This window comes from Ictidomys tridecemlineatus, chromosome 8, assembly GCF_052094955.1.
Source record: "Ictidomys tridecemlineatus isolate mIctTri1 chromosome 8, mIctTri1.hap1, whole genome shotgun sequence".
Classification (NCBI taxonomy): domain Eukaryota; kingdom Metazoa; phylum Chordata; class Mammalia; order Rodentia; family Sciuridae; genus Ictidomys; species Ictidomys tridecemlineatus.
Genome location: NC_135484.1, coordinates 60,298,729 through 60,317,141, shown reverse-complemented (window position 1 = coordinate 60,317,141; position 18,413 = coordinate 60,298,729). Strand labels below are relative to the sequence as shown.

The window sequence follows — 18,413 nt, the reverse complement described above, 5'->3', positions numbered from 1 at the left end:
TCTATTCTTGAGAAGTTTGTGACCTCATTTACAGTTTTTATTTCTAGTTCTATAATTGTAAATATGACAGAGAATATTTGAAAAATCACTCCAGGTGTCTTTTTGTATGTATGGTTATAGCTCTGGACCCGAAATAACTAATATTTTTAAGTCTTCCAGCACTTTGTGTATATAGTCTTTTGCAAATGGACCTTTGTGTTTTTAATAAAATTCAACAACTCTTAGGTCTTCAGTTCAGCACCTATGTTAGAGTAAAGTTATGGTCTCTTTAATTTTTGAAAGGTTAATGAACATTTATTGGTAAATACAAAGAATGAAAAGTGGTATTTAAAAATAATGTCATACCATAATACAAGTGAAATATATTCTGTTAAAATTCTTTGAAATACTAATATCTTTAAAACTGATCTTGAAAACATAGTTGAAACTATCTTTCTTTTGTTTATTGTTATGACAACTGTCCCCTTTCTGAAATCAGGAATTTGGATATGGTTTTCACATATTTATTTGACTACAGTTTTTGAAACTTACAAATAATGTTTTTAATAAATGAATATTTATAAGCTCATTCTGCCTGTGACTAAAGTAGCCAATTATGAACCTTTAAAATTTCAGAAAATCATGATATTTTCCCTCAACAACATTAAGAATGACTATTTCTGCTGATTTGAAAAATCAAATATTTTTTGTACCTGTGTGACTAATAATGACTAAATACAGTTTTTTTATTATGAACCTTTCTCTGGTATAAAAATGAGTTTTAAAATTAAATCCAAAGACTAACCAAAAAAAAAAAACCATTAACTCATCACTTATTCTTGTCATTATAATTTGTGAATAAATGTGATATTTGGTTATTTAATGCTTAAAATATGAACAAAATTATAGAAGGAACTTGGGTTTTCTAATTGGAACTTCAAATCATTCATATGTAATTATTTTCTTTAAGTTATAACTTAACATTAAAATAAAATAGACAAATTAAATCGGACATATGTGTTATTCTATTGTCCTTATCTCTAGGTGTCTTGTTCATTTGATATACGTAAGTTGTTTTCCAAAACAACACTAAAAAAAGAAAAAAAAAAGTTCTTTTGAAAACAAAAACAAAGAGAAAAGTGATTTAATTTTGAAAATAAACTCCCTTTATTGTTACTATATGTAATTAATTCAGTTGAATTTTTCAGATGCCAAGCAGAATTTTTGATATTCTGTGGACATATATGACTTTCTAAAAATTAGGAAAAGGAAATTAATTTTTTTTAAACCTGAGACAGATGGGGCAGTATCATTATACTGGGAAGGATGTGAACAATAGTTCTTATTTCAGCACAGACTGGGTACTGCAATCTCACAGCCCATGCTTGCACAGGGCCGCCATATAACTCCCCTAGGGAAATCCAGATTTTCTACCTCAGCACTGGTGATGATTCAGATCCTTCCCTGGCTTCTGCTGTAGTTTCATCTTTGACTTCTCCAATGTGTATATTTCTTCTAATTGCACTATTTTTTCAATTTACAAGATCATATTTTGTATTTTCACTAGAAAAAACTTGTCCAGTTTTCTACCTTGCAAATTCCCACCAATCATTTTAGGTTAGGGATTAAATCGTCTAGACCTGTTCCCTAATCAATAGTTTTAATGGGTTTGGGCATAAGGCATGGCTTGTATCTACAAGATGGAGGTGGGTTTTTAATTTCTGTTGCAATGAAAACAATATGGCCTGTACATTTTATGTTTTTGCTTGGCTGATTTCAGGTCCAGTCGTCCTCCAACATTCATCCCCTGTTGAAATGTTGGAAAGCTATTTTTCTCATTTTAAATAATTTTCTGGAATTAAGTGTAGATATCTTTTATCTATAAATTCTATGAACATCTTCATTATTTCTAATCATACTACCGAGTTTAGCTTTATTGTTTCTGTGTGGGGCACTTTTCTCCCTGGTAAACTGTTATTTCCTTTTGGACAAGAACTTGTTCTTTTCTTTGTATCTCAAAGATCTTGAATAATGCCTCATGGCATAATTCTATCAATCATTTAAGTTCATGATGAAATTGATTCCAGTAAGATATTTTAAAAGTATATCATAGAGAAAATTTTAGTACATTGATTATTGATTTATTGGAGGTGACTCATTCTATTTATTGTGATAAATTGTGTTCAAGAGCTCAATTCTTCATTTTTCTTGAAATCTGTTAGGCTTTGTAATCCAGCCTAAAAGATATTTAACACCTTACTTAATTTATTAAAATTAGCTATAACATATTCCTGGTTTTCATCATAAAATATTCATGAATCCATATAGCAATTCACAATTTACTTAAATTTACCATAATGGGTGTTTTAACCTAAAATTTTTATAATTAAAAACAAGGTAAACTGTTGTGAAATTACTTATTCATTCAATAAATATTTATTAAGAGACAAATCTGCAATGAATTTCTTTGCACATTGAATGTAAACAAGAATGTACTAGTCACAGTTATGGCTCAAATTGCATGCTCATCACATTTCTCCTTACTAAATTTCTTTCTTCTTGTTTTGATCTATAGCATTTCAGTATTAAAAAAAAATCAACTTCCCTGTCTCTATCTGAATAGTGTGTCATATATAATGTATAGACAGCATAGTTGAATATGAACTTTATGAATCAAATTTATGATTATGTAATATATTTACATATCAGTCTTACATTTAATGGTAATGATGATGATGAAATTACATCAATAACTTTTATTGTTTAAAGATGGAAATAAAATATCTTATATGACTTTTATGTTATAAAATATTATTGAAAACAATTCTTGATAACCATAGCTTTTCTCATAATTCCAAGCTGATAATTAAGGCTAGTATATAAAAGTATCATTTTAGTTCAATCCCTAGCACCACAAAAAGAAAAACACAATATTATATTAAAACAAATCAAATTAAAAATGAAAACAGGGACTAAAATGGAAATATAGAGAGTATAAAAATAAACAAACATGAATTGCATTGCTTTCAAATAACCATAGATGGTATACAATAATTCGTATAATACAGACTTTAATTTTGATGCAAATATTAAAGCATCAAAGATACATTGATTTTTATTTATTCACATTTTTAAAATAAATAAGTATTTTTTCTGATTTTTTCCAATTGGACTATTTGGAGGAATGCTCAAAAGTTTTTCTTGTCTGAATATATTTTTAAAAGTAACCAATCAACATGTGCATTTTATATAATTTTATTTTGGTATTAACTTTTCCTTGATTGTAAATATGTTGCTCTGTAAGATTGTAACAATTGAATTGGAGTAAACAATCCAAGAACTAGTCCTATACCTCACACAATGATCAGTACATTTTAGGTACATAGATTTGTTGAATAGGTCTCATTATGTCCTTATGTCCTTATATACTTATAATTGAAACAAGCTGCTTAACAAAACAGTTTTCTATGGTACTTATGGTAACATACTAGCTTTGTAAGTATATTGTAATAGTTTGAATCTTTATAAAATTATTTGTAACTTAATTATGGTTCATTAATTTATGTTTAAAATTTCTTATTTTTACAAAATTAATGTCCTGTTTTAAAAAATATCCACAACTATGTCTTATGTTGACTTTCAGCTAGAATAGTAACATATACATATAGATTGATACATTTTAGCCTGATATACATACAAAAATACTGTATTCCCTACTTAACAAAATAAATTTAATTGTACAAATTGTTTTTATTGAATGTCTTGGCCATGAGTTATTGAGTCCTCTGACACAAAAACACCTTCAAAATGTGCCCCAAATATTTACTATTTTATCATATTTATTTACACTAAATACAGTGAATAATCTGGGAAATAAAATAAATAAATAGTTGCTTTGATAGTGAGCTGGTAAGATAGATATCTTGAGCACATATATTTGTGCTACTATCTTTCTAAGATGGTTGAAGTATACAGTATTATATCTATGACTAATAGTTGTTTCTTAGGGCATAGCTGGTTTCAGTCAATACAGTTGTTGTTATTATAGATCGCTGGAGAATCTTATCCAAGATAATCTCCAAAAAATGATATTTTTCTGGTATTGACAGTCCAAAACAAGTTTTTGTAGGGCACCCAGAATGTTTTTGTTTGTAGTTGAATAAAATATGTAGAAGATTACTTACTATAAATCAGAGAAGTAGAAGCACAAATAAATCAAACTTTTCACTGTATGGAGTGATAGGAGAAAATCAGAGTGGTTTAGTTAAAACTTGCAAGACAATGGATCCTGAGTGAAAAATTGTCCATTAGGAAAATGCATTTCAAAGTTCCCTGAATTTGTATTTTATAGAAGCCAAAGAATTAAAACAAGTTTCTATATACAAATTGCTTTCTGTATGTTGAAGAATTAGTGTTTACAGAAACAGTTCTTTTTAAAGAACCCATTTATTGAATAAGTTACAGTAATTCAAACTGTGTTATAAATGATCAATAAAGATTTTGTTTGTTTATGTTTTTCTCAGTGATGTCTACTTACACAATGCAATATATCTGCACTTTTCATTAATTAAATTTGGTGGTGCAAGAAATTTTAAATGCATTTAAATTTTCAGAAATTAAAAGCTTTAAGTTGATTTTTAATAGAAGAATATTTAACTATATAATGTGTTGTTCTTTAAAAGTTAAATGTTGTAAATAAACTTGGACCAATATTTCCACTAGTATTGTTTTTATGTCACTTTGTCTGAGGCAGAGTGTCTTTCAATTTCCTTTAATGATCTATATAAAGACCAACTAGATGGTTTTTAAAAATGTCTTTATATGTAAATATGAGATACTTGGAAATAATATTTCTGTATGTATTTAACTTACTAATCTTCTTTCAGCTAAAGGATTTTCAAGTCAACTATTTATGATGATGCAGTCTTTATTTATCCCTGCAAGTGATGTTCTAAAACTGAGATTGTAGCTTGACAAATGACAATTTTGCTATCATATTTTTTTTATAAATGACTTTAGTTTTTTGTTTATTTTTTTTTCTTTTTAGTTATAGATTGACACACAATATTTTTATTTATTTTTATGTGGTTCTGAGGATCAAACTCAGTGCCTCACACATGAGAGTCAAGCAGTTTACCACTGAGCGGTAGCCCCAGCCCGACTTTAGGCTTTTTGACATGCATGTCAATGTCACTTGAGTACAAAACTATCCAAAGAGCCATGAAAATGTCATTACCTATATTGTGCAGAGGAGGATAGTGTCTCAAAGGTCAAATATGTTACTCAAGGTCAATGATGCTTAGTCTAACGCTTTAAATTATCTCATACTATACACAATGAAGGTGATTATTTAACTATTTTTTATTGTTTATTTTCCCTTGAAGTTGCACTGAGACAATCTATAGATTAGGAGTTTTAATAAAATAAACAGATTGCAGCCTTAGATTATAGGCACTGTCTAATTATTTCATTTTCCAAACTATAAATAAATAGTTTTAGAATTAGAAATACATGAGAGCACAATTCAACCTTGTTTTAATCAAGTTTAAAGTTGGTTTAGCCTTTCTTTACTTTCTGAAAATTAAATAAATCAGATTATGAACCTATAATGGAAGTGCATTAGGAATTAAGGTGTGAAATCCTATCATTTTTGACAGCAAAGGTGGAACTTGATTTCATTTTTAAGTAAAATAAGCAGACCACAGAAAGGCAAATACCATATGATCTCACTTGTATGTGGAATATAAAAACCTTGTTCTCTTAGAAGCTGAGCGTGGAATGGTGGTTTTCAGAGCCTGCAAAGAGTCAGAGGGAAAATGGGGAGAGAAGAGGTTGATCATTGGGTATTAAATTAAAAACAAGAGTGAAATATTCTGGTATGCTATTTTATAATAGGATAATTAGGGGAAACAATGGAAGTGCTGTACATCCCAAAAAGCTAGAAGAAAGGATTTTGAATGTTTTCATTATTAAAAAAATGAGAAATGTTTGAGGAGATGTGTTTAACTGTCTTAAACGTCCCATGATATATGTATATCAATGAATCACATTACCCGTTAATATATACAATTTTTATGTTTTTGTGTATTAGTTTAAAAAATAAATTTATTTATTTCACTGGTGTATTAACTAAAGTTGTTTTGAATCTAGCCAGACCTTATTTATTGATTTTTCTAGCTAAAATAGGGAAGTATGAAAATGTATAATGAAGATTTATTTTTCCTAGTCTCACTGTATTTGCAAATATGATATGAAGATATTGGGTAACTTTTCTTAAGTCAAGGCTTCTTAGAATATTTTAATCTTTGGCTATGTTTACCATTGTAAAATAATCCAGGCTAAAACATAACATGCTTTGTCATTTGATTTACTCAGAAAGATATACATTTCATTTTTCTGTATTTTTTTTCTGTTTGCTATATAATTTAGTATGCAAATAATTTAACATTTAATAGGAAAAGAATCCAAGCAAAAAGATCAACTAAGAATGAAATCATCATTAATGAGGCTGCCTCATATAATAAAGCTTTCATATAATGAATGTTAAGAGATTAAGGTTCCTGTCTTAACTTTGATGTTAGCTGTGTGCTTATAGGTACAACTTAAATACTTAAGTTTTAGTTTCTCTTATTATAGAATTACATTGATTAAGCAATAGGGTCTCTACAAACCTTACACATAAAGTCCCTTCTGACTCTGTAAGTCTTATGTAAATAGCATAACTTTTTCAAAATCATAGCTACAATAAAACTAATATCAAGATCAAAGTTGCTTTATATTTTTGAACATGAGTGTTTTAACAATTCATTTATCATCTCTCTTTGCTTCATATAGCCTTAGGTCAATTCAGACTTTTGATATACAGCATTAGCTGTTTGATAACTTTAAAAGGTTACCAGTTAAAAATAGTATAAATCAATAGGAAAAATTTAATGGGTCACATTAAATGATATTTGTTTTCTGATTTAATACACTAATATTCATATAAATACTATATGAAATATTCTATACATTTTATTCCCTTTTAGTTATTTATTTAGTTATTATTTAATGTGATATAATTTTCTGTAATGGATTACAGTAACTATTTTGATTTGCATCTACTACATACAATTCATGTTTCTATAGCAAATGGCTTGTAGGGACAGAAATTAAGTGGAAAGTGTCAAGAATGTATTGATTATCCATAACTGGTTAAAAAATTTTAAATGAAAACCACAAAATGGAACAGTTTGGTTGTCATATGCTGGTATATGTTATTAGATTAATTACAAAACCTGATATAGCAGATCAAAGATATTTTCACAGGGATTCAAAAAATAACTATATGAAAAAAATGGTTGTAAATCATTCTGAATGATTTAGTTAATTCTCTTAAGAAATAGGATAGCAAGACACATAAAATAGTTTCATTCTTAAAAACAAACACTAATAAAGACTTGATAGTAACATATACTTTATGATTATTTGTTTAGGTGATAAACAAATACATTAATTTAACATGAGAATGATGAGCTTAAGAGTTAAAAACATCAAACTTGTAATTTTTCTGCAGTTTCTGGTTTTAACTTAATAATAAATTTTATGACAGTGTTCAATATGGAGTGTGGTTATAGCTAGAATTCTAATGTTTAAAATATCTGTTTTCCAAAAGCTGTGACATCATGTTTTCATATATCTATAAATTGGAAAGTTAAGTTATTCTGAAATACCAACAATGGTGTTTTATGAAGCCACTTAAGTGCACATGTATCAGTGGACTATTTATGTGTGTTTTTATTATACTCAAAATACAAGTTAGGGCTTTAAAATCAATGTAAATTAACCACTTTCATACTTTTAAAAGTTTCTAGGCATTTATTATTTGAAGAATGAGAAATGTAAATACAGTTTGCTTCATTCGATCTAGTAAATTTTGTAAAGAATTTTACTTATTTTAATGCAATTATACATGCTAACAGCTCAAAGATTTAAATTTTCATTTTCAGGAATCTTCTATTTGGTTAGTGCCACCATACCATCCAGACACTGTTTAGTAAACTTTTGAAACTTACTAAAAGAGGTTTTTAATAATGGTTAGTATCCTTGTGCCTTTCTTTTTTCTTTTTGTAGTCTGTTACATTAATGTGGAGAAACATTTTCATTGCTGTTTTCACTCTAAGGGACTTCCCTTATGTAAGGACACAATGCATGGGTTTCCACCCCTGAGAAGAAGTGATTTACAGGCAAAATAGTTTTCCCTCTGGTATTTCTCTACACTTATTTCTTCCTCCCTGTCTCCTTCACTCCTTCCTTGCTTCATTTATTTCTCTTATTCTTTCCTCCTACTAATTCTTTATGATAACTTGGGAAACTCATGTAAAGTGCACATGATTTTTGTAAAGCCTATTTCATAGTTCAATTTAAAAAAACTTAAAAATTCTAAACACTCTTGGGAAGTAGAAAAATCTGTTTCTATTGAATGATAACAAGTTAAAGCTTTATGTAAACGTTATAGTAACTTTCTGACAGCATACAATAAGGACATTTCACAAAACTATGTGATTTCAATTTTAGATATATACACAGATCAAGATAGGGAATTTATATTACAGAACTATAACAAAAACCAAACCAAAACTAAACAAAATAAGATGTATACCCTAGTTAAAAACAACTAAGTCATACTTTATGATATCATTAAATGCCTTTAATTTGTTCTGTTGATTCCAAAATCTTTCTGAAATTGAAAGGATGTCAAAAGTTTCATGATGGATTTGAAATAATCTCTCGATGAGATAAGAACCTATCTTTTCACAGTAATTTTATTTGTAACCTAAAGGAAAACTATTTTTCAGGTAATCTTATACTGATAGATCAAAAAGGAACTGGCAAAATTCAGCTTATTTAGAGAGAAGATTAATAAAGTTGATATTTTGACATTATACAATCAAGACCATTGGTTGATTAAAGGTTGCTTCACTAAAATTTTCACTTTATAATGGCTTTGTAAAATAAATGAAGTCTAAAATGATAAAGGTGGGTTACAGGTTTATAATTTTGAGATTGTTTCTAAATTGGTAACTATAATTACTTAAGATAATTTAAAAGTATAAAAGATAAACTATTCTGATCTTAGATTGGAACAGGTTTTGCCTACATTTTATATTAGTCTTAAAATCTGATATTTCATGAAATTACTTTTTAGTTTTATGTCTTCATTTATATTCTAAGGTAAACATAGGGTACCAATTATTGAATTTACTAGAAATAAAATTGAGTCATTTGTAGTTGCATGTATATGACACTTATAAGATTATTTCCTAAGAAAATTGGTTGCTTAGTCTACTTCTTTAGTACAGACAAAAAAATAATATTTCCGCCTTTTCTGCTTTGAAACTAATGTAATCAAAATGCCTGAAAATTGAGACTGCCAAAAAAAGGTGATACAAATTAGTCAGTGTTGGGGGAATTTGGTGCATTTGAACAAAAATATTAATTCAAACAATTCCGTATTTCACATCCTACAACATTTTAAGGGTAATGGGATCAAGGTCTGAGCCTGTCACGTTATCTAATCCATTCTTCTGTTAAATGTTTCAACAGAGAGCCAAGACTAAATTACCTCAAGACTATGTATTTCTCCCCCTTTTGGAGTCAGATTTTTCCATTTCTGCAGTGTTGTCATCATCATCATCTTCATCATCATTATCATCATGTTCTTAATAAATACATCTAATAGTAGGTATTAAGCAATGAGAAACACTGTGTCCATACATTGGCTGGCAGGTGCCATAGAAGTCCTTTAATAGATGTATAATTCATGAATTTCAGAACTGTTTATTTTAACAAATAATAAATAATGAATGTTAGTGACTATAATTAATGGGAAATTTATGGATAACATTTAATCATCACCCATTTTCAGTGATAATAAATTAACATTTTTACTAATTTTATGTTATTTAACAAATGCCAAAGTTTTACATTTGGTTTCGTTAAGCTTCTAAATGTGAAAAAGTTTTAAGCAATTAAATCAGAAAAACTGTTAAATAAGAGTTAAAATATTAGGGCCATGTGTAGTTATTGTTGTTAATAATTAATTAGGTTGCTATTGTTAATTAGATCAGCACTTAAAGAACACGTGTGTGTACAAGCAGTGCCATAAGAAATTGCTCTCTGCTCTTTACAGTTCAGCGTGAATGATGCATAGGAGACCTAGAGGCCTGATAGAAAAGCATAAAAATGAGTACAAAATACTGGAGAATAGAACTAAATTGAGTGAAAATATTCAGCCTGTGGAAAGGGTTTCCTAGATAAACTAATATCTGAGTCATGTCCTGAGCTAAGGGATAAAGTGGTAGTTTTATAAAAATGAAAAACAGAAACAGGATAACAGAGCAAGAAGAAGCAAAGGAGAAAAGTTGTGGTGGTACAAATAGGGAAGGCTGTGTAGACAGAGAAAGGGAGAAGTTGGGGCGAGGGAAGATGGGGAAATGGGGAGAGGGCTGAATCAGAGAAGTCACAATGGGAGACATGATTTGACCTGTTTCTTACAGGAGAAAATGTTGTTAATAATTTATGGTTAAATATGTAGATTATCCTGGCAACTGTGAGCCCTTACAGATGGAATATAGTAAACACACACTTAGGAAGGCCAGTAAGTAAGTTATTTAAGGAACTTATCAGATAAAAATGAGGATATAGACACAGATGAATAAAAAGGTGTCAAAAATCTCATAACTTGGATACACTGTAGAAGATGGTGTGAATGACAGGAAGTCACTTACCCTCTGATTTACTGTGTCTCTCATGTACAGGCCTAACTAATGTATTGTTTAAAGTGTCACAAAAGACCATGGATGCAAATTTTAAGAACGTCAGACATATGTGTGCTAAAATTTTTATTCTATATCTCTTAGAAGTAGTCTAAATTAAGAAACAGCAAGGTAGAAATACCTAATGCAACAAACAGGTCTTCACATGCATTTTTGATTAGGTTTATTTCATCATGTTTTCATATCACTTTTTTACAGTTCTGTAACTGTTTTTGTACTTGTCAATGTTTGGTTGATGTCTAGATTTTTTTGGTTCTTATACAAAAAGAGCCTAATTTGAGTTTCAACTATGATATGCTGCAGTTGGTTTATCTGATTTGAGTGTAACTAACACATAAATATCTCAATCAAGTGGAGAAAGAAACTAACCAAATTTTGTTTCATGTATACAACTCTGTAATGGAATTCTGAGGAGCTGTGATAATGATTCCCCAGATATACAGAATATCTAGAAAATCTTTTACAAATAAGATGGAATTAAGAAAAAAAAATATTGGGTCATTTTTATTTCTCATGGGATAAATTATTTTCAGCTCTCAGTTGTCAAGTTGTTCATGACAAAACAAAGATAATATTTGTTCATAGATGTTTAACACGTTACAATTTGTCATTTCATAATTAAATCACATTTGTTTCTAATCACCATTCATATTTTATAGGTAAAGTCACAAAAATGTAATTAAATACTAGAAATTATTTTCATAGCTTTGTCTGTGTGAGTGCTATTTTTGTTGTTTTGAGATGCATAATGAAGAGTCAATGTTTACAGAAAATTTACATATTTCATCTTGTGATCTGAAAAGTAGTACATTTCTTCTATATTGTTTACCTTTTAACTGTCAAGAATGGATTTCTGGTGCAGATTTATGTATGTTTGAATTTAAATTTTAAGCTAGATTTTTATTTTATACTGATCAATTTTATATATGTCATCAGAAAATCTTTTTCAATAGATATGAATTATATACATTACTAGCTGAGAGTTCTTTTCTGTATCAGGTGGATATAAACTAGCCCACTTTGATGGCATATTTTAATTATAATATGTTGTATCTTAACACTGTAAAAATTTGTTATAACTTTTATAATGAAAAATTTCAAACCTTTGAGTCTGCTAAATTGGCAAGTCTATTGAGATGGATTTTAATATTGTTTCTGGAAATTTACAATTTGTCTGTTTTGTAATATTCAAATATTCTGTGTTTTTCTGTAGAGATCCTTCTGTAGTGCTATGGTAGAAGAACTGAGGATGTCCCTGAAGTGCCAGCGTCGTCTAAAACACAAGCCACAGGCCCCAGTTATTGTGAAAACAGAAGAAGTTATCAACATGCACACATTTAACGACAGAAGGTTGCCAGGTAAAGAAACCATGGCATAAAGCTGGGAGGCCAAACACCCAAGCACAAACTGTCGTCTTTTTTTCCAAGCAATTTAGCGAGAATGTTTCCTGTGGAAATATGCAACCTGTGCAAAATAAAATGAGTTACCTCATGCCGCTGTGTCTATGAACTAGAGACTCTGTGATCTAAGCAGTTACAATGATCAGACTTGATTTACAAGCATCATGGATCAACCAAGTTACACGGGGTTACACTGTTTATCATGGGTTCCTCCCTTCTTCTGAGTGAATGTTACATGCGCATTTTGTGGCTGGTTTCAAATGCAGTCCAGTGAGCAATTACAGGTTCTTTTGAAGCCCATCTGTTACCAGGAGATGGAATGTCAATGCCCAACAGGGTAACCAGTAGAAAAAAGTCTTTAAGAATAAAAATACTTGGAATCAGCAAAAACTGTAGTGTAACAAGAAACAGTACAGTCTTCTGAGCAGCCAGATAATAGAAGTGATTGTTACTAGCCCCCACTACTCAGTATTATTGTCTGAATAAACAACATGTGTTTATAGGATGTGAAAAAAATGTAATGCAAAACACATCTGAATTCCATGGAAAGTGGAATATAAAGCAGATCTTCATCAATTGTTTTTCTTTCTTTTTTTTTTCTTTTTCTGATAGTCTGTGTTGCTGATTGAGATAGAAATATCAATTATGAAGGCAATAATTTTTTTTCTTAAGTTCACCAAGACAAGAGATTTAACATGCAACTCTACCAGATCCCTACTTATTCTCCTGATACCCTTTCCCTAACCCCACACCAGAAATAAAAATGCAACAGTTGATTCATTGTTTCTGAGTCGAAAGGATGATGTTTTGCAATCTTTGTCTGAACTTGTAAAGGAGGGCTCAACATTGATTGGTTATGTGAAGGCAGAAGCTTTCATGCTAACATTAAGATACGTCAATCCAAACCCTTGTTCCTGTTAGAAATGAACTTGATGGAGTCTGGGCAGATCTTGATGATAAGAGAAAGGGGACTTGTCATCTACAGTAAAGTATGTGAAAAGAACTTTGAAGTGGACTGCATTTAACAATACAGTCACAATGTTAAATGAACAAAATTCTTGAGCAGTTTTTTTTCAAAAAAATGTTCAGGTTTATTTGTGGAAATGCAAGATTTCTATGAAAATAGTTTTTGTATGGAAATTTTTGTAATACTTTTTATCAACAAAATAAGAACATGTGTTCCTGTCAGGGGTGTGATGTCAAGCATGAATGGTAGTGCGTGTGCACCACCAACGTTTGGTGAAAACTATTTTTATCAAGAAAAAGGAATCATAGAAGAGAAATATTTTCAAGTTAGATAATATAAAAGCTAGGTGCACTACCACCACTGCTTACCATGCCACACCCCTGGTTTCCATGAGACTGACAACATGCTGTAATGAACAATTGTGTGTAAAATGGTAAAAGACACAGACCTCTTGACAACATTGTGATAACAGTTGAGTGCACACAGTTTGCTGTTTGAATCCAATGCACAAAATTAAAAAAAAAAAAACATTAAAATTATGTCCATTTTACTTTCAGCTTTGACTTTCATTTTTCTCTTGCATGTATAAGTATGTGCACCATATACTCTGTGTTAAGGGAAGTACGCATTCTGAATCCTTCTAGGTCATCAAACATGGCCACTTCCCAACACCTGAAGACAAGAAGAAAGCTTGGAGAAGGAGCTACTCAGACTTAGGAAAACCTGGACTGTGATGTAATGTAGTTTTTAGGCTTAGAGTAGTTAAAAGGAGAAAAATTAGTGATTCTAGAGATAACAGTCATAATCTGACCCTTTCTGTGAGTGGATACTGACTATGTTCATTGGTTGTACAAGATTATACAGTGATCACTGGTATTTGAAGTTTAGCTCATATCCAATTTAAGAATTTCTTGTGTATTAATAGTCCAGTGGAATTCAACAAAGGGAAAGGAATAGATTCAATATTAATAATTTTGATGAAGTTTAGATTTTAATACACTAGTAGAATCGTTTTAATCATTAATCATAATTTATTTTCTATTATTTTTGATAACACAATCCATAAAATTTCATTTATATTGCTGATTAATTAATTTACTTAATTTTAAATGAACATTACATTTAGAGCCCCTGACAGAAAATAAATGAACAAAATCTCTGAGAAGCATTTCTTCAGTCTAAATTGTCACATAATCAAATCGCCTAATATCTAAATTAAGTTAAAATTTAAAAACCCAAGTGCTTTAAAAATTTTTTGGTGTTATGATTATTTTAAGTTCAAGTTTATATTTCAGTGATAATTTTGTTCTAAGATATAATTTTAGAGAATTTCAAAAATCATTTCTAAAACCTCTTATTGTTTAGTTACTTGGTAAACAAGCTCAAATAATATATTTAACAAAATTTGAGTTTTGGATAATGTTAAACTTTTCATCAATCACATTTTAATTTGAATTTAAGGCATTTTAAAATTTCAATTTTTTATTATATTAAACAATCTTAGTGAGTAGACAGGAGGTACACATCTTTAGTTTTTAAGTAGTCAGAAAATGATTATTTGTATTTTCAATAAAATTTGATATTTTACTCTCTATTAAGTTAGTAAATTTCAAAAATTATTAATAACTTGCTGCATTTTAACTCTATAGATAATACAGATTATAGAGAGTGGATAATTTTTTTATTCAATTTCCTAAAAGGTGTCTATAATATGGTCAAAATCGATATTTTCCTACATTAGGTACTGATACATACATGAGATAATCTTAATTGTAATGAAATATTACTTTCAAAATAAATTTCAAACAATAAAAGAAAGTCTCCTCTCTGAGAAGGCAGTGTGTTGGAGTAAACATTATTTTCAAGAATGGTATGCAAATTGCAAAGTGAGGAAGAGAGTATTTCTTCTAGTCAACAGCATAACCTGTGACTTGAGGTAATGAATGGAGACATATACACCACAACTGTACAATCCTAACCAGGGTGCAAATGACAAAGATTTATATTCATAAACAACACATCTAATTAACTGGAACTACTATGAGAACACCAATTATATAAATGCACAGGTGGATATATCTATAACTTCCTATGAATAACTCTAACTACTAAGGAGATTCTATTTAATAGATGCATAAAATGGATATGGATATTTTATTGACTGCAGTGTTTTAAACATTGGAAAATTCAGTCATGTATATTTGCATCTATACATATTTATTTTAAATACAAATTACACATTGCTATTGTTGAATGACTGCATGTGCTGAGTACTAATGATTTCAAAGTATTTTAACCCCAAGATACTTTTTAATATCTGTTGGTTATGAAATAAACTATATATTCAGAAGAGTATATACAATGTTTATGTGTAGCAGATCAAGGCACCTGACTGGAGTGTGGAACAAAAATTGTACTTTGGAAGGAGTGGGCTGTTGTATATATTCTGAGTCTAGGCTTATGGAGGCTCTTGGGCAACTGTCAGATGTAAATTTAATCAGTGTAAATTTTCACAAGAGACAAAAGAGTATCCATCTGTTTTAAAGAACAGAGTGTGAAAAGTCCAAGAATTTCATTAGTGTGCAAAATACTCAAATGAAGTATGAAGAGCAATGGGCCAAGCTTACCTTGAGAATTTGCCTTCAGGTTTAAGATAGAATGACACTGACATTGAGGATTTTGGTTAATGACAGCTCTGTGTCTAGAATTTGAGTCACTGTGTTCCAATATGAGCTAAAGGGTCATTCTCTGTACCTGCAGAGGAATTATTATCTCAAGATCCCTCTCTTCTTTTGCTTTCTGGGGGTTCAATTTTCCCCTGGTCTGTGAAAAATCTTGTTTTCCCTAACATGTATCCTCTCTAACTTTGATTCATTATGTACTTTTGGTTACTTCTAGAGAAGAGTGCTTGAGAAGTTAATTGTTTTTGTAGATACTTCATGTTTCATGCTGCTTTTAAAAAAATCTTCATAAATAGTTGTTTTCCTACCTATAGAATTCTAAGCTGAAATTGTTTTCCCAGATAAATCTAAAGAAATTCTACTATTTCACCCTCCATTTTAATTTTCTTTTTCTTATTTTTTAGTTCTCCATTCTGTGGAAACCTGAAATCATTTAGTTCCCTGGGTCTTTGTATATGATCCTTTGGTTTTTACAAACTCTCTCTTAAATTGTTTGATATTCTCTCTCTTTAGCATGCTGAATTATTTCAGTCACAGGCATGTCTCTACCATCCTTTATTGTCCAAGGTTCTTTGTGAGTTTTTCAGGTTATCATCTGTTGTCCCTCAGCTGCAGGAAAACATTTGAACTACTACTTTGACTATACCCACCTTCCTTCTTTTCTCAGTTTTTTTTCTTTCTTTCCTTCTTTCTTTCTTTCCTCTTTTTTGACATTGGAACCCATGAACTTTTGAGACTAAATTAATCATTGCTCTCTTCTCATTTGAGTTCCCTCTGTCTTCTGGATGTTATACTGAGCTTTTCATTTCTGCCAAGATGTTTTAATTTCTATGAGGTGTTGAATAATGACTGTGGTATCTTGTCTCATTTCTTAGACATTCACTTCTTCCTGAAAAGACTTTTCTTCCCTGTTGCTTTTTTTATGTTTGTTCATTTGGATTTCTGTCTTCCATATTAGAGATTTTGTTCAGATATTTGCTTGTTAAATCTTAGTAACAAGTTCAGAACATCTAAAATCAGATTTAGAGGCTCTCTGTGTATGACCAGTTGGGAAGAGAATACTTACCTAATTTAAAATTGTCCTAGCTTAATCTAGGTGACCTGTTATGCTGTAATCTTCAATATGTCCCTGTCTTTGCAGATTTCCTCCTAAGACTGTTAGATTCTCCTGAGAATATTTTATTTCTTCTCTATAGCTCAAGACCCTGATTGCCAGTATTCCAGTAGCTGTCAGGTAACAGAGGTTGGGATCTCTGTATTCTGCTTTCAGAATGACTAATTGATCACTTGCTTTATTTTAAGTTTAAAACAGTCTTTTCAACTGAATCTGGCATTTTCCAGCCTAGAGACTCCCAGCTTATCACTTTTAAAAATATGTACAAAATTTTCTTTAAAAAGTGTAAATTTTATGTGCCAATTAAAAATAATAATAATTTTTAAAAATTAATAAAAATAATTCCTAGAAGTTTGCTTTGATTTGGTAGAGAGCAAGCTTCAAGAAGTGAAAGTGGGTAAACAAATGCAGATATCTGTTATTTCCAAACTATGTTCAATAGGTCCTCCTTATTTTATGCTTTTATTACTAATCATTACTCTCTTAGTGAACTCCCCTGCACTATAAGATTTTAAGAATCCTCTTTAATGTATTGCTTTACACTATATCTTGTCTTCACATTTAATATGAGCCTAATTTAAAAGATATTTTAAACAAATGTGTCTCTGCCTCTTTACAAAGGATAATCACTGTTTTCCTGCACTGCAACTAGAGATTTCAGTAATATTATACTTTCACAGACTTGTAACATTATCAATTTCAATATAGTTAACCTTAAGGTTAACTTGTAGAATTTAAAATCTAATCAAATTAATGCACTAAAAATTTTAAATTCCCCTCAGGTTGATCAAAATTCTCAAGGCTAAATAAAAAATACACTGAACTTATTTTCTGTCTATAATATTTAAATGTGTTTTTTAACCATTAACTTTGTATCTCAGCTTCTAACTTAAAGTCACTTTAGGATTTAAGAGTGCTTCCATAGCTTCAGATTGTGTATCCACATCTATATAAGAAGGAAAGACTATAAAAAGAAGAAAAAGAGCAAGACTCTTTTTCTCTCACAAATTGTGCATTCCACTGGTGACAAATATTATTCATGTGCCCACTTAGCTATAAGATAAACTGGGAAATGTAGATATTCACTTAGGCAGTGGTAGGCCAGCTAAAAGTCAGGGGCTCTGTTACTAAGTTAAGTATGAAAACAGGTATGGGGAGACCAATTGCAATCTCTGTCTTCCCTGGTATTTCTGCTCTCTTACTCCAGCTTGCGAACACATACCTTGTTCTGTTGGCCCCTCAACTTTGCTCATTCATTGTAACTTCTATGACTACCCTTCTGTTTTCTGATTCTTTTCCATCTTAATATGTTTTCCAATTTTTGTACCTTTTTCCATAACAGAAACTTGAAGTTTTTCTTGTATTTGTCTTAACACTTGACAAAAGAGGAAGCAGTTGGCACATTCTTTGCTCTGCAGAATATCTTTAATTCATTTAGAAAGCAGTATTATGTTA

General features: G+C 30.0%; 1 protein-coding gene across 5 annotated transcripts in view; it reads left to right on the top strand.

The window, feature by feature from the left end:
* Positions 1-13,719, top strand: part of Grik2 (glutamate ionotropic receptor kainate type subunit 2) — a 639,398-nt gene extending 625,679 nt beyond the window's left edge. For 2 of the 5 annotated variants that reach the window (XM_005335886.4, XM_005335885.4), the window contains exon 17: positions 12,010-13,719. In XM_005335886.4, the coding sequence (XP_005335943.1) occupies positions 12,010-12,174 (165 nt within the window). In that variant the 3' untranslated portion in view covers positions 12,175-13,719. Of the gene's footprint in view, positions 1-7,967; positions 8,055-9,564; positions 9,700-12,009 lie in introns of those variants that run through there. The other 3 variants (XM_005335887.4, XM_005335888.4, XM_021733681.3) reach the window with 3 other exon arrangements.
* The last annotated feature ends 4,694 nt before the right edge of the window (positions 13,720-18,413 follow it).